This window comes from Protopterus annectens, chromosome 17.part0 (genome assembly GCF_019279795.1).
Source record: "Protopterus annectens isolate FY-2018-M chromosome 17.part0, PAN1.0, whole genome shotgun sequence".
NCBI lineage: Eukaryota > Metazoa > Chordata > Ceratodontiformes > Protopteridae > Protopterus > Protopterus annectens.
Window position 1 is genome coordinate 367425216 of NC_056751.1, and position 14817 is coordinate 367440032.

At 39.2% G+C, this 14817-nt stretch overlaps 1 protein-coding gene across 1 annotated transcript in view; it reads left to right on the top strand.

Annotated features, from left to right (window-relative positions):
• The window catches only part of LOC122791394 (malignant fibrous histiocytoma-amplified sequence 1 homolog), a 1282214-nt gene that overhangs the window by 803138 nt on the left and 464259 nt on the right, over positions 1–14817 (top strand). Inside the window, exon 8 of the mRNA XM_044059133.1 lies at positions 10591–10759. Coding sequence (XP_043915068.1) covers positions 10591–10759 — 169 coding nt within the window. The remainder of the gene's footprint in view (positions 1–10590; positions 10760–14817) is intronic.

Below are 14817 nucleotides of genomic sequence, written 5' to 3' on the forward strand. Positions count from 1 at the left end.
AGAAGTTAATACATACATTATTAAATATAAAAACAAGCAAGAAGTAATACACAAGTAATATGCAAAGTTAACAGTGCAAGAAATCAACAAAAGTTGATGCAAGGTGTTATACAATTTAACAGAGATGTAACAATATAATAATGCCAGTAGAAAGTGTCTTCTGAACCAATTTGGGGAATAAGCATTCTGATTGAATATGGGGTAAAAAAAATAAAATGTCTACAATATCTAATGTAGAAAGAGGGTAGTTGTATGTAAGAGGTATAGGAAGTGGAGAAATGGGAAGGCTGGTGTTAAGTGGACATTATGGAAGAAGGATGAAGGAGGATGGAATAGGGAGAGGGAAGTAAGTAGGCTGAAGCTATGAGGGGTGAGAGCAGGAGCACTCCCAGGTAGAAGAGAAGTGGGAATGGAGCAAGGTCGTGAAAGTGGGGAAGTTCTGGGTAGTTCGGATTATTGGGGGGGGGGTGAGTTCCATTTTCATCGAGGGAAATTTACAGTAGAGGTTGCCCAGGAATACATAGGGGTTTGTACACTTTTAGGACATTTTGATTGTTGGATCTGAGTGATCGGTCAGGAAGATGCATAGTAAAGATGGAGGAGAGGGAGGGGCATTGAGATGGCTTGAAGATGAGTTTTGGAGCAATGCAGAGGTGAATGTAAGTGAGAAAGAGAGTTCTAGCCAGCTTAAGGTGTGTAGTGTGCACAGTGGTGAGATGAGGATTTGGAGCTGGTGGTGAACTTGCAGATTTTATAGTAGCATGATGCCAGTTTGGTCTTAGGGTTGCTTGTAGGTTGGTGAGAAGAGGGGCTGTGTACATGAAGGAGGGCAGGAGGTAGGTGGTAGAGCGGGTAAGATAACGATGGTGACAATATAGCATTCCAAGTTTCTGGTGAGTTTTCTTGATGTTAGTTTGAAGGTGAATATCGAATTTTAATTGATCATCGATAAAGACACCAAAAGGCTTAGTATGAGGGACTATTTCGATAGAAGTTGAGTTTTGGCTTACTATGGAGAATGAGTTTTTGTCTATTTTTGGTATTTTTGGAAGGGATGAAGATCATGATTTTGGTTTTTGAAGCATTGAGGGCAAGATGATTATTTTGCATCCATGTCTCAGTGCTGTTGAAGGCAGCCTGAGTTGTATGTAAGAGTTCTGGGAGAGATTTGGCAGAGCAGATAATGTTCGAGTCATCCGCATATTGAACAAGTTTAGCATTTGGAATACAAAGATGAAAGTTATTAATAAAGATGTTAAAAAGGAGTGGACCCAGGATTGAACCTTGAGGAACACCTGTCGAGTGTCATAGTAGGAAGAGGTACAGTTTTTCCACTTGGCAGCTTGTTGTCTCTTTGACAGGTAACTGGAAAACCAGCTGATGGAAGAGGAGGAAAGATTAAGGTGAGAGATTTTGGACAGGAGAAGACTATGGGAGATGGTGTTAAAGGCCTTGGATAGGTCTAGGAGAAGGGTAGAAACAAGATTGCCTGAGTCACAAGAAAGGCTGATGTCAAGGAAGGATAGAATGGCTGTGGTGGTACTGTGACCAGGTCTGAAACCATGTTGTGTTGGGGTCAGTATGTGATTGTCTAAAAGGTAGGGTAAGAGTTGCAGGTGAATACACTTTTCCAGGATTTTAAAGATAGGGGAGAGAATGGCTATGGGACGGAAATTGGGGATGTCGGCGTTGTTGCCCCCTTTGTGTAAGGGAATGATAAAGACTTTTTTCCAGAGGAGGGTTACATAGGACTCTTGAATGGAACGATTAGTTAGAATACAGATGGGGAGGGCTATGCCGTCTGCAGCTAATTTGAGGAAGTTAGAAGGTAAGTTGTCTGGTGCATTGGATCATGGCTTTAACTTTTGGAGGAGTTTTTATTATGGTATTAACAGGGATGGGTTTAAGGGTGAAGAGAAGTGGGTGAGTTGGATTGGAGGGAGAAGTAGATGAGTTGTGGGGGGTAGGAATGGAGGTGGGTACCGAGTTGTTAGGAAAGGAAGTAGTGAGTTTGGCTAGTGAGTCTACGAAGAAGGAGTTAAAATTTTGTGGCTATGATGTGATCTGGAGAGCTAGGGTCTAGGCAAGGGTTTTCTTTTTTGCCAAGCGTAAAGAGGGTAGAGATACTACTTCAGAATTTCTTAGGGTTAGATTTATGATTGGTCTGAAGCTCGGAGTAGTAGGATTTGCGATCAGAAGTAATTTGTTTTTTAATCCTATTCCAAAGCTGTTTGTATTCCGTTAGGAAGTTAGGTGTTTTGTATTTTTGGCATAGTTTCCAGTATTAAAGTTGGTAACTGCATGGTCAAGAGGAAGAATTTTCAAAGAGTTCCAATTCATCTGTTTTAAATAGAAAAGATTTGGGGGCTGAAGTTAGGGAGGGTACGGGTTGATATATAGTTATGCTGTAGGTGTAGGGTGGAAAGTGAGCAATAAGCAAAAGCAGGAAGATGGTCACTAAGGGAGTCTTGTAAGGTGCCGCTGTTTGAGAAATTGTTGGGGTGGGAGACTAGTATCCAGTCCAAGATACTACCGGAAGCGTTATCTTTATTAGGTCTGGTTGGAATGGTAATTAATTGGGTGAAGTTGAAGAGGTTTAAGTTCAGAGAAGTTGTAGGTGAGTGAATAGAGGTCCAATTGCTGTTTACATAATCTAGGATAACTGTTTCATTAAAAATATTAGATGAGAACCAAGAAAGGATATTCTCTAGAATGGGGATGGTGTTCCCAGGTGGTATGTAAAGAGCAGCTATGCATATGTTTTTGTAGTTGTTGATTTTTTAGGAGGGCCAAGGTTATTTCAGCGATAGTGAATTGAGGTATGGGATTGGTGTAAGGTGTTACTGTTAGGGAGGAGGAAAAGATTAGGGCTACTCCATCACCTTTCTTTTGTGTTCTGTCATTTCTTATGATGCTATAGTTGGAGGATGTTTGTGGAGTCTTTCAGGTGGGGCTTGAGCCATGTTTCTGAGATAGATAGTATGTCGGGGTGGTTGTGGGTGAGCCAAGCATGGAAGTTGGATAATTTATTGCAGAGACTTTGGGCATTTATAGTTGCTAAAAGGAGAGATTTGTGGGGAGAGGTTGAAGGTGTAGAGCTTGACTTTGTGTTCTGGGGTTCAGGGTTGGAGTGTATATCTCCAGAAAGGAGAATAGAGATTAGTTTGAGAAGTAAAGCTAGGAGTTTATTTGATTTTCTAGGATTGGAGTTGGGGGGGGGGGGGGAGAAAATATCGGATATGGGTTATGGGGAACAGCGGCACTATTTAAGATGATGAGCAGTTTTCTATTGAAGAGGCAGAAGTCATTGCAGTGATAGAGGTGAGAGGAAATAAAGGCTGAGTAGGAGGCTTCAGTTTTGTGAAGTGAAGAAGTTGTGTGGTAGAGTGTGGAATAAGAGAAGTTTGGGAGAGATGTAAGGTGGAGTAGTAGATAGAGGGAGAAGGGGAGAAGTACTATTAATAATGGTTCAGCAGGAATGATATGCGTGGTTGTATTTGGGCAGTTTTATATGGTTGGGATTGATAGATGTAATATAAGAGGTTATGGTGATAGCGGAATGAGGAGTAGATTGTGTATATATTGATGCATGTGGTGTGAGTTGGAAGTGCAAGAGAATCCTGTACTTGGTAGGAGGGAGTGCTGTGATTAATTATTAGGTGGGAGGAGTGTTCTGTGATAGGTTGAGGCTAAGGTGGGACTGACTAGGTGTGAATAAAGGTAGAAGTAGTGGGGGCGGGTGGAAACAGAGGGCAGGGTAGGGGAGCGGAGTGAGCCTGTAGGGCGAACAGAGTGGTTAGAGCCAAGGAGGAGGAATGAGTGAGGAGAGGAACTCAGCAAAAACCTATCAGTGAGTCAACCTGATTTAAGGAACAGAGCAGCTGGCAAACTCCGGTGAGTTATAGTATCAGATTTTGCTTGGGGCCCAGAACTAAGAGGTAGTGGCTACTAAAACTGAAAATGTTAAAACATGTTGAATTATACCATGACCCCCCATTAATATTCCAAAATGTGCACGCTAATTGGTCAGCGTGCACGTTGTAAATCGACTTATACTAATAGAAGGAGGTCCGGTCGCTCAGACTTTTTCCATTAGTATAAGTCTTTTTTAAAACACTATCTCGCTATGTTAAAGGAGTTTAACATAGCGAGACAGGTTTACAAAAAGCAACGGAGATCTTGCTTTCTCCGTTGCTTTTTTTTTTTTTAAACATGTCTCGCAATGTTAAATGGGTTTAACATAGCGAGACAGCTTTAAAATAAGCAACGGAGATCTCCGTTGCTTATTTTAAAACTGTCTCAGTATGTTAAACCCATTTAACATAGCAAAACAGTTTGTAAAAAGCAACGGAGATCTTGCTATCTCCATTGCTTTTTTCAAAACTGTCTCGCTATGTTAAATGGGTTTAACATAGCGAGACAGCTTTAAAATAAGCAATGGAGATTCTCCATTGCTTTTTTTAAAGCTGTCTCTCTATGTTAAACCTATTTAACATAGCAAAACAGTTTTTAAAAAGCAATGGAGATCTTCTTTCTCCGTTGCTTTTGCCCACAGCTCTGATGTACTGCGTAGGCATACGCATGCGCAGTACATCAGAACTGCTGCAGAATACCAGACAGCTGCGGAAGGGCAGCAAGGAGGCATTATACAATGCCATTATTTAAGAAAAGTAATTATTTTTTTTCTTAAATAATGTCATTGTATAATAGCAATAACCTACTTCTGGGTGTGGTAATGCTGGATTTACCCACGGTTGGCTTTGTTTGGCCACTCGGGCTTCGCCCTCGCGACCAAACCACACCAACCGTGGGTAAATCCAGCATTACCCACACCCAGGCATGGGTTATTGCTATATTATATTACCTGAGGGCACTAGGGATCAGAGCAAGTAGTAAGTGTAATTAAAATTGGGGGTATGCTGTCATCTAGTGGCGTAATTGAGTGAGAATATTTTAGCAAACGTACTATTTATGAGGGAAAAAAAAGCTGGTACAAGTGTAGGGAAGAGTAGGGGATGGGGACTGCTGTAGAACTGTTGGTGTGCACAATGCAGAAAAGCCACCAGTTGACTTGACTAGAACAAAGCAAGCCCATATAATTGGAAACTAGATGAAAGTTGACATACTGTCTGAATATGTGCAGTAATGTGCAGTAAATCCATCAGTATTGGGTCTAAGGATGGCTTTTATGCCCGACACAGGTCACTTCTTAGCAGTCTGTAGGATGCTGAGTATAGTGACAGGGCTTTGAGTTGGTTGATGTAGGACATGCTGTTTAGGCCTTGTATCCTTTTAGTAAGTTATTTTTCACTTTTTTTAATTTCTCCAAGTCTTTTGGGTTTCTAATATCATGACGGGAATGGACCCCCTTACTAAGTCAAAGTACGATTAAAGTTCATGAAATTAGTATTGTCTCACTCTTGATGTCAGCCAAAAGTGCTGTTCGCAGCACCCGAAATGTGCCCAGTAATGACTCCTTCTGCAATTCGTACAGTGTTACATGAACTGGTAACATATCTAAATACAATTGTAAATTATTTTTTATAAGACCAGTTGCTCTTACTACTATTGGAACTGCCTGAGTATCTTTCTTCCACATGGCTTTTGTTTCTGCCTGTAGAGCAAGGTATTTTATGACTTTGTGTCTCTTTGTATGCAAGACACTGTAGTCCCTAGGTATGGCGATTTCAGTCATCAGTGCTACTTTTGTCTTCTTTTCTTGGACCACTGTATCCGGTTTTCTAGCATCTATTTTTTGAAATGTTGGTAATGGTTGATCCCATGTGATATAAACTTCATCATTTTCTATGATTCTTTGTGGCTCATGTTTCCAGTGTTTTTCAGCCACTTCGATACCATAATGTTTGCACAATCTCTGGTGTAACGGTCTCGCCACATTATTATGTCTTTCATTTTATAGTCCCTCTGCCATTAGTGCGTCGCAACCAGCAACAAGGTGTGTGACTGTTTCCAATTCGGTTTTACAAAACGTACATATGTCTGTTTCTCCCACATGTTCAATGGACTTTGTAAACCAGTGTGTATGTAACCCACTGTCTTGGGCTAAAAATATTAGCCTTTCATTTCTTGATGTGAATTCACCTCTCCTTAACCATTCCTGCATTCATTCTTGATCAGCATGAGGCTGTTCCAGAAGTTTTCTATACTTGCAACTATATTTATGTTTTTTTCCACATTTCTTGCCTTTTAATCTGATCTTTCACCTTATATTCTTTCTTTTGATTTTTAGTACATTCAGTTGCTGCCTGTTTTTTATTCACTTCTGGTTTGATTTCCATTCCTGCTTGACGTCGATATGCTTCTGCTAAATTAAGCAGAGATGTTATCTTAGATTTATTCTCCTCATGTTTCAAAACTTTCACTACATTTGGATCTTGTGAGGTCAGTAAATGTGTGTGGAGTCCCATGATTGCAGATCTATCCATGTAATCAATTTCAAGGAGCCCCATCCCACCTTTGGAACGGGGAATATATAATCTTGGTATACACTGATTTTTATAAATCATTTGGTGAGCCTGAAGCATCCTTTTTGTTTTAATATCCAATCTGTCCAACACTTTTTGGGGCCAGTCAATCACTCCAAAACTATAAGTTAGGACAGGCAGAGCAAATTGATTTATGGCTTGGATCTAGATGCCAATGCTGTTTTCAGGATTAATTTAAGTCTTCTAAAGTACTCCTTACTGAGTTTAATTAGCATTTGTTTATGTTTTATTGCTGATCCTTCATCAATTCTCAAGTATTTATACACTCCCTCTTGCTCAAGTTCTTTTATATCACATTCTTGTCCTAAACTGATGTTTTCCTGGTGCTGCAATTTTCCTTTTTTTTAAAGGTTGCTTTTGCACATTTATCAAGACCAAATGACATTCCAATATCATCTGAAAAAGTTTTGACAACCTGCAGCTGTGCTTTCAGTTCCTCATCTGACGAGCTATACAGTTTTAAATTATCAACAAAGAGATGAGAAGTCATTAGACTTTGTTGTTTTCTAGGAGCCAAATTGTAGCCATGGCCTTTTAGTAAGGTATCTGTGTGGGTGTTCAGTTGTTGTGTGTGTCTGGACAGATGCATGCCAAAGTAGGCAGTTATCTTCAGTGATTGGCCTAATGAGGTCTGAGTGGAGGGGAGCAGTGACATTCCTAGATTTAGACACAATCCCTTTGTTTATAAGTTGTGCAATATAGAATGACGTTCTTACAACAGTAGAGATGTGTGTCAAAAGTTAGGTCATTGTCCACATAAATTCCCAAATGCCAAACAACTAGGTCAACTCTTGGGGGTGTATTGTCAGTGTAGTAGTTCCCTGGGGTGGATGACTTCCCAAAGGAAATAATAATAATGCATTTTTTGGGGGATTTAGTTTCAGTCCACACTTCTCTGGTTCGATCCTCGGCTGGGGTGCCTTCTGTGTGGAGTCTGCATGTCCTCCCCGTGGTCGCGTGGGTTTCCTCCAGGTGCTCCGGTTTCCTCCCACATCCTAAAGACATGCTGTAGGTGAATTGGACATGTTAAATTGGCCCTAGATGTGAGTGTGTGTGTGTGTGTGTGTGTGTGTGTGTGTGTGTGTGTGTGTGTGTGTGTGTGTGTGTGTGTGTGTGTGTGTGTGTGTGTGTGTGTGCCTTCTGTGGAAGGTTGGGTGTTGGGCTGGCAACTCGACACCGTAAAACTCCACTGCCAATCATGAGCGGACAGGTGATCCACTGTGACGACCCCTAATCTGGAAAAGCCGAAAGAAGAAGAAGAGTTTCAGTCCACAATTTTGACACCAGTTATTTGTTTGAGACAAACCTTCCTGCAGGATAGCTAAGTAATTTGGGCATTCAATGACTGCTTCTAGCTTGCAGTCATATGCAAACTTAGTCAGCCAGAACCCTTTGGTATTGGCTTTTACTTTAGAAAAGTAGATGCCAAACAGGAAAGGAAAGGTCCCAACACAGAACCTCGGGGATGGACTCTGATATCTTTGTGGAGGTAACTTCTCCTGTTTTAATTATTTGCATCCTATCTGTGAGCCCGTTGGCAATCCAGCAGGTGACATAGGGGTTTATTCACAATTTGTTTAGCTTTTCTACTATACTTTACCAGAGAGTTGTGTCAAAAGCTTTGGCCTGATCGAGGTATGCAGTGTGAAATTGTTTTGCCTTCATTCATTGCTTTGGTGAACTTTTAAAAAAAAAAAAACACCAGGTTGAGTAAGCATTACCTGCCCTCGACGAATCCAAACTGAGACAGGTCCAGTGTTTGGAAATTCCATATGTCTTGATTGACTAATTCCATGATACAAGGTTAATCAGACTTCTGGTTCTGTAATTAGTTGGGTCTGTGGAAGTCCTCCCTTACGCAGGGGAATGACTGTAGCTGTTCTTCATTCACTTGGTACAAAACTTGTCTGGAGGCTGATACTGAACAGTGTTGTTACGAGTGTGGCTAAATCATGCTTCATGCTATTTAAGATGCATCCAGGGATATTGTCAGGACCCACTGAAGCAGTATTTTTTTTGCTTTTGATAGCACTTTTAGGATTTGGTCTTGGGTGATGGCCAGTGGCGAGCAAGTTTCAGGCTTATCCTGAAGGAGAGATGGAGGGAAGAGAGGGATAAAGTCAGATCTAAATTTATTAGCAGGTAGGTTTGCTATATCTTTAGCCTCAGTGTAGGTAACATGGTTCACAATCAGCTCAGCACATTGACGTGTTGTGCTTTTGAGATTGCAAACAAGTAAAAATACCTTGTGATTGTAAATTGGCTTGGGTAGATATTTTAGCCTTAAACGTGGCTGTGGTAGGTTTTATTAACCTCCTGAGTTTATTTCAGTGACAAGGGCTGTAACATTCTGGGAATTACTCTTCTTAATTTTGGTCAAAATTCTTTTCCTTTTATTATAAAGCTTATTGATATTATGGCTCCACCATGTGCATTTCTTTCTGGGTTTGCCCTGCACTTATTCTTACAGGGTGCAGCTGCATCTGTTTGCATGCTAGTAGTGTAGTGGTGTACATTTCTGTGGATTTAGTGGATTTTTAACTGGGTTTGCTGGGGATTTGAAGCTTGCCAATGTATCACTTAGGAGTAGGTAGTTTGTCTTGAAGAAATTTCTAAAGAAACCTTGGATGGTAGGGATCTCTGGTTTCAGTTTTATTGTAAAGGAGACTTCTTTATGGTCAGACCTAACAAGTGATGAAGATACCAGAGAGAGTGCAAGATGTTTCAGTATTAGTAAGGACAAGATCTAAGATGTTATTCCCCCTTGTGGGTACGCTGACTAAATATTTCAGGGCATTTGTATTGACAAAGTCCAGGAATCTCTGTGCATGTGCACTAGTGATGATGTAGGTTTCCTAGTATATAGTTGGATAGTTTGGATCACATATGAAAATGGTTTGGAGGTTAATTATTTGGACATAGAGAAGCTCTAGGGTATAATGCTGCTTTTTTCTTAACTGACTAACTTCTGTACTGTGCAGCACAATAGCACACTGCTTATTGTAAGTGGCTGCAATAAAAATTATCAACAATAAATCAGAGGCCATGGGGTTTTCCTGGAAAAGAAGGGAATGAATTACTTTTTAAAGTTGAGTGAGGAGAATGCCTACTTCAGATAGAATAGTTAAGTATCTCTGCCTATGAGTGATGGTAAAGGAATCAGGAGATTAACCAGTAGGTAGGTTCAGGAGTGTCAGAACTGCAGGCGTGTTTGCCTGTGGTGATGAAATAATGGTGCAATAATAGCGGAGTCATAAGATGAAGCTTTTAATTTACTGGTCTGTGGTCATAAGATTTGGGAAGAGACCAAAATGATGAGATCAAGGATAGAAGCAGTGTGAATGAGATTTCTTCAAAGGCTTGCTGGGATTACGTTGTGTGATAAAGTGAAGAGCTCTGTAAGCCACTGGGTTGAGAGAAGCCAACTGTAATAATCTGGGCACCAGGTGGGGACGTCCACTAGCACCTCCTGAGGGTGCCCATTATCATGAGGCCCTGTGAGAGACCCATGACCTATTGAAAGGATTATCTCTCATCTTGCTTGGTAATATTTGACAATCCCACGGAATGAGTTGGGGGCTTCCAGGGGATAGGTAAATGTGGTCAGCCCTGCTCGACTTGAAACGACTGCTGCCACCACCAAATGGCTGCTCCGTTAATTGCATGATGTGCCATTTTTGTGCAAGTATTTTACATTTGTAAAATAGTGCTCACTGTTGTATCCACTGCTAACAATTTCGCTTGTTTATTGGAGTTATCTCAGGTTTCATGATTTTTCTCGTGGTTAACAGGAATAAAATATTTGATTATTTTACTGCTAAATAAAATCAGAATTACACAACAGTGGATATAGTATGTTTGTTTGTTCTGCATTTGACAATTTTTTTCATGAAATAATCTTAGGAAAGTTACCTTTATGAAATATGCAACATTTTTACCAGGATTTTATCTATCAGCATTTTTTTTTCTTCTGCTTCATGTGAATTATTTTTAAAAGTTATGACTATGCAAATGATTTCTGTGTGTTTTTAATGCATGGAGAGTTCAATTAAGATGCAGTACTCATGTCAGTGTTATTTTTCAGATTTTAGAAATACGTGGAAAGTAATTCTGGCAATTTATGCAAAGATCAGAGAACTACTGGAACAGTGGCCTGGTCTTTATCTGTGTGTGAGAACACCTTGCAGGAACAAAAACTGTCTACGTGAATTGGAGTGGCCAGATATTGATGAAAATACAAGAGATTCTGCCATGTACAGTAGCTATATATATATATATTTATCTTTTGCATAGCTTTGTAAAAAATGTGTCTTTAGAAACATAATATTGTAGTCTATTATCAGAGAAAATTCATTTACAGTGTAGAAAGATAAATGTTATTTTTATGGATTTAGATATTTTTTTTCTCCCTATCTGTATAACCATCATGCTTCCTTTTCTGCTGCCTTATACAGTCCCTTCATTTCTCTAGAGGTGAAGGCCAAGCAGTGGAAAGAGGAGCTGTCACCCATCCAAGGGATGGGAGTTTTGTAACTTGACTATTGCAGGGTTTGGCATGCAATGGGCATCAGTTAGGGTGTGTCACTTGCTTATACAGGTGATGTGACCCCTTAAAAGTGCTGCACCTTCTTGAAGCCAGCACTCATAATGGATTTACTGTCTCCAGTGGAGATTCTGCAGTAGGAATGAATTCCTGGATCTGTACCCTCCCTCCAAACAGAGGTGTGCCAGCAAATCTGAATCACTTCTCCCTTCCCCCATGCATGCTCCAGCAGCTGCCCAAGCCACCACTCAAACTAAGGTTACCATCATTGTAATCAAGGCTTTAGCCATCTATACAAATACAGCTGGCTCAGAGATTCAGGGAATTAGTGCATCATCTCTCTGGAACTATTGCCTTATTTTTTTTTGTGTGTCATGAAGTAAAATTTTGAGTACTGCTAAAAGGCCCACAATACAATAAAATAACTACAGCTGATGCACTAGGTAAGCACCATATATCATACTTAGATGGTGATGACATAAAACACTTGCCTGCTCTGTTGATTTCCTCTACACAGTACATCAACTGCAAATCATACGTGTTATTACTTTTGTTTCTTTCATGACTCATAATAATTACTTTGTTTATCTGACTGTGTGGAGCAGAGGGCTAGAGCTCTGACTGTGCCACAGATGACCCAGGTTTGAATATCAGCTTGGGCACTGGGAAAGTCAGCGGAGGCACTGCTGTTTATTGGTGCATCTGCTTGGGGGGAGGTGGTGGAGGGATTCTGTGTCCTCTTCACTGTTCACAATGCTGCTCCAAAGGTAGGCAGAGTCTGATCCTTGACTAGCATTGCCATGGTTGATGGGAGGGATAGCTATCTAAGCCAGGATGTCAGTATCTCTGGGAGGGTGCATTCTCCTGTGGGAGGAACATTGGTAGCTCCTGTGATGATGCAGGTACTTGTGTCACTATCAAGGAGCAGGATTAGGGATCTATATGCAGAAAATTCCATGTCATGGCTGTTTAATGTCTGCTCCCACCTGATCGAGGAAAGATTAGGCACAAGTGGTTCTCTCCCCTCAGAAGACAGAATGGACAGCTTAGGTCTTGCCTCAGTGGAGAACAAATGGATGACTTTGACAGTGTCTTTTATGTTTGGCATATAATGGTGTAGAAGCACCTTAGAAAAAATAGTTTTATGATTACTTTGTGCTTACTTGAATTTTCTCACAATGTTTTAATTGTTGGATTCACAGGGAGGCATTTGCTTTAATTTTGCATGAATCATTAACTCAGCATCCTACAGTGTGTTTCCTTATTATCATACCTCTCTTTTTGAACCAAGACTTTTACTACCTTGGAGTAGTGTAAAAATGTTATGTGCCGTCTTCATCTGCTTTGAAGCATACATGATAATTTATTTTGTTTGGCTTCTGTTGTAGGCCTTGTTCCATTTTTGTTGTTTTTCCAAAATTGCTATAGTGTTGATTATACCTTTGGAAAGATGACTTTGCAACTGCATGTATGGAGGACAGCAACTTCTCATTTTTTGCTGGGGATGCATCTTTACTTTATTATCCCACCGGTTTCATTTAATTAACTCCAGACCAGCTTTCATCTTTGATGTTATTGTTGTTTTCCCTCTCCATTTGCAAATTGATTTTCTTGGATTTTTATTTTCTATAGATACTATTTCCTATTTTGCCTTTAATGTAGTGCTATCATATTTCTAACCTCTCTTGCAGTCTTATAAATAGTTATATTTTTCTAGGTCTTTTTGTGCACTAAATTTATGTCATGCCATAATTTTGTGACATTTGTAGAAAAAGCATGCTTTTCATTGTAGACGTCATGCAGCGGCAGTTCTGCAGACATTGGATGTAGTGCTGACTTCTATGGTACCAACACAAGTAACTAATTTCCTTTGAGTAGGCTATACATGTTTTCATTTCTGTGCTCCCCCTCAGTGATCTTTGTCCAGATTCATATTTTGTTGTTGGTATTAATATTGGTATTATTTATGCAGACGTAGTAATGCAGTTGACTTGGGTGCTTGCCTCTGGTGTTTGTTGTTATTATGTATAAGTTTGTAGTCTTATTTTTTGAGCATTTTTGTGTTTGATACTTTTTCCCCTGCTGAATGACTTCAAGATGAAGGCAATTTGCTGGATTTTGACATCTTTGAGAGACTAGGGAATCTGGTTGAGTGTGAGGTCTAGGAGGCAATAAGTAGTAGTAAAATATTTTAACAAAGTATTAAAATTATGAATCTTTTCTCTATGGGAGTCAACACTTCAGAAACTTCTAACATAGCCTTCTTTTAGCTTAGATTGGTGCTAACACATTTAAATTTAATTAGAGTTTTACTAAGGAAATTCCAGAGAAGGGTTAAATATTTACGGACCAAAAAATACATAGAATTTCAGTATTTAAATAATTATACACATTACATAAACCTTTAAAGTTTCGAAAATTTCCCATTTTGAAGATAGGGAAGCATTATGAAGTACCATAACTATTTAAGAGTTTAAGAATTGCATTTACTTTGTAGAACAATTTCAAAATGTTTTCCCACTGCTGTCAAAATAAACATGTATAGATATTGTCTTAAATTGAAGAATGGTAAAATATCTTTCCAGGTAAGAGTTTTGAATAGTGCTTACAAGGTGACAAAACCAGATACTGTAAATCAAATAACTTGTGAACACTTTTTCATCTCTGGGAATATGGTATTATCGATCACCATTAGTTTAGATAAAGCTTACATAGTTGCATTTACAGCTGATGTGTAACTTAGTCAATCCATTTTAATACAGACTTGGTGGGAGATCAAGTCACTCAAATATATAGTTTTCCAGACTGTAATTGTAAGATTTGTTTAGAGAAGAAGATGATTCACGTCTTCCATCCTTCAGTAATATGTTGGAATTCAATACTACTGATTGCATAACACTTGCATAATTTAAATGTAAGACCTTAAGTAGGCTTACAAAACGAGTACATGATTTTTAAATCCAATTAAAGTTGAAGGTTTTAATTAGTAAGTAATAGAAGGGTGTTGTAAGCTTGATCGTCCTTAAATATGTTATCCTTGGGGTTCTTGGACACCATCTACATTTAGTTATTGTTAGTGAACAGAATACTGTTTAGGCATTATTTTAAATGACAAATTAATGCAAGATAAGCTGGGAATCCATCTTTTTTATGTCTTCACTTATACTATCCCAGAACTAAATTATATTTGTTTCATTAAAGTGTAATTATTTTGAGAAAAAAATGTTACTTAAATATTTTAAAGATTATCTAGTTTTAACAAGGCTACCTAACATTGGATTTAGTATACAGTAGTACTGATGCAGTGGATATAAAAGAATTTGTTTAAAATTGGAAACTCGAAAATGTACGTATAGATATGCATTATTATACAACGACCCCTCGTTAATATTCTAAAACGTGCACGCTGATTGGTCAGCGTGCACGTTGTAAATCAGAGTTATACTAATGGAAAAAGGTCCAGTCACCCAGACTTTTTCCATTAGTATAACTCTTTTTTTTAAAGCAACGGAGAACGCAAGATCTCCATTGCTTTTTACACACTGTCTCGCTATGTTAGAGACAGCTTTAAAAAAAGTAACGGAGATCTTCCTATCTCCGTTGCTTTTTTTGTAAAGGTGTCTTGCTATGTTAAACTCCTTTAACATAGCGAGACACTTTGTAAAAAGCAATGGCGATCTTGCTTTCTCTGTTGCTTTTTTTCAAAACTGTCTCGCTATGTTAAATTTGTGAGACAGCTTTAAAAAAAAGAAACAGAGATTCTCCGTT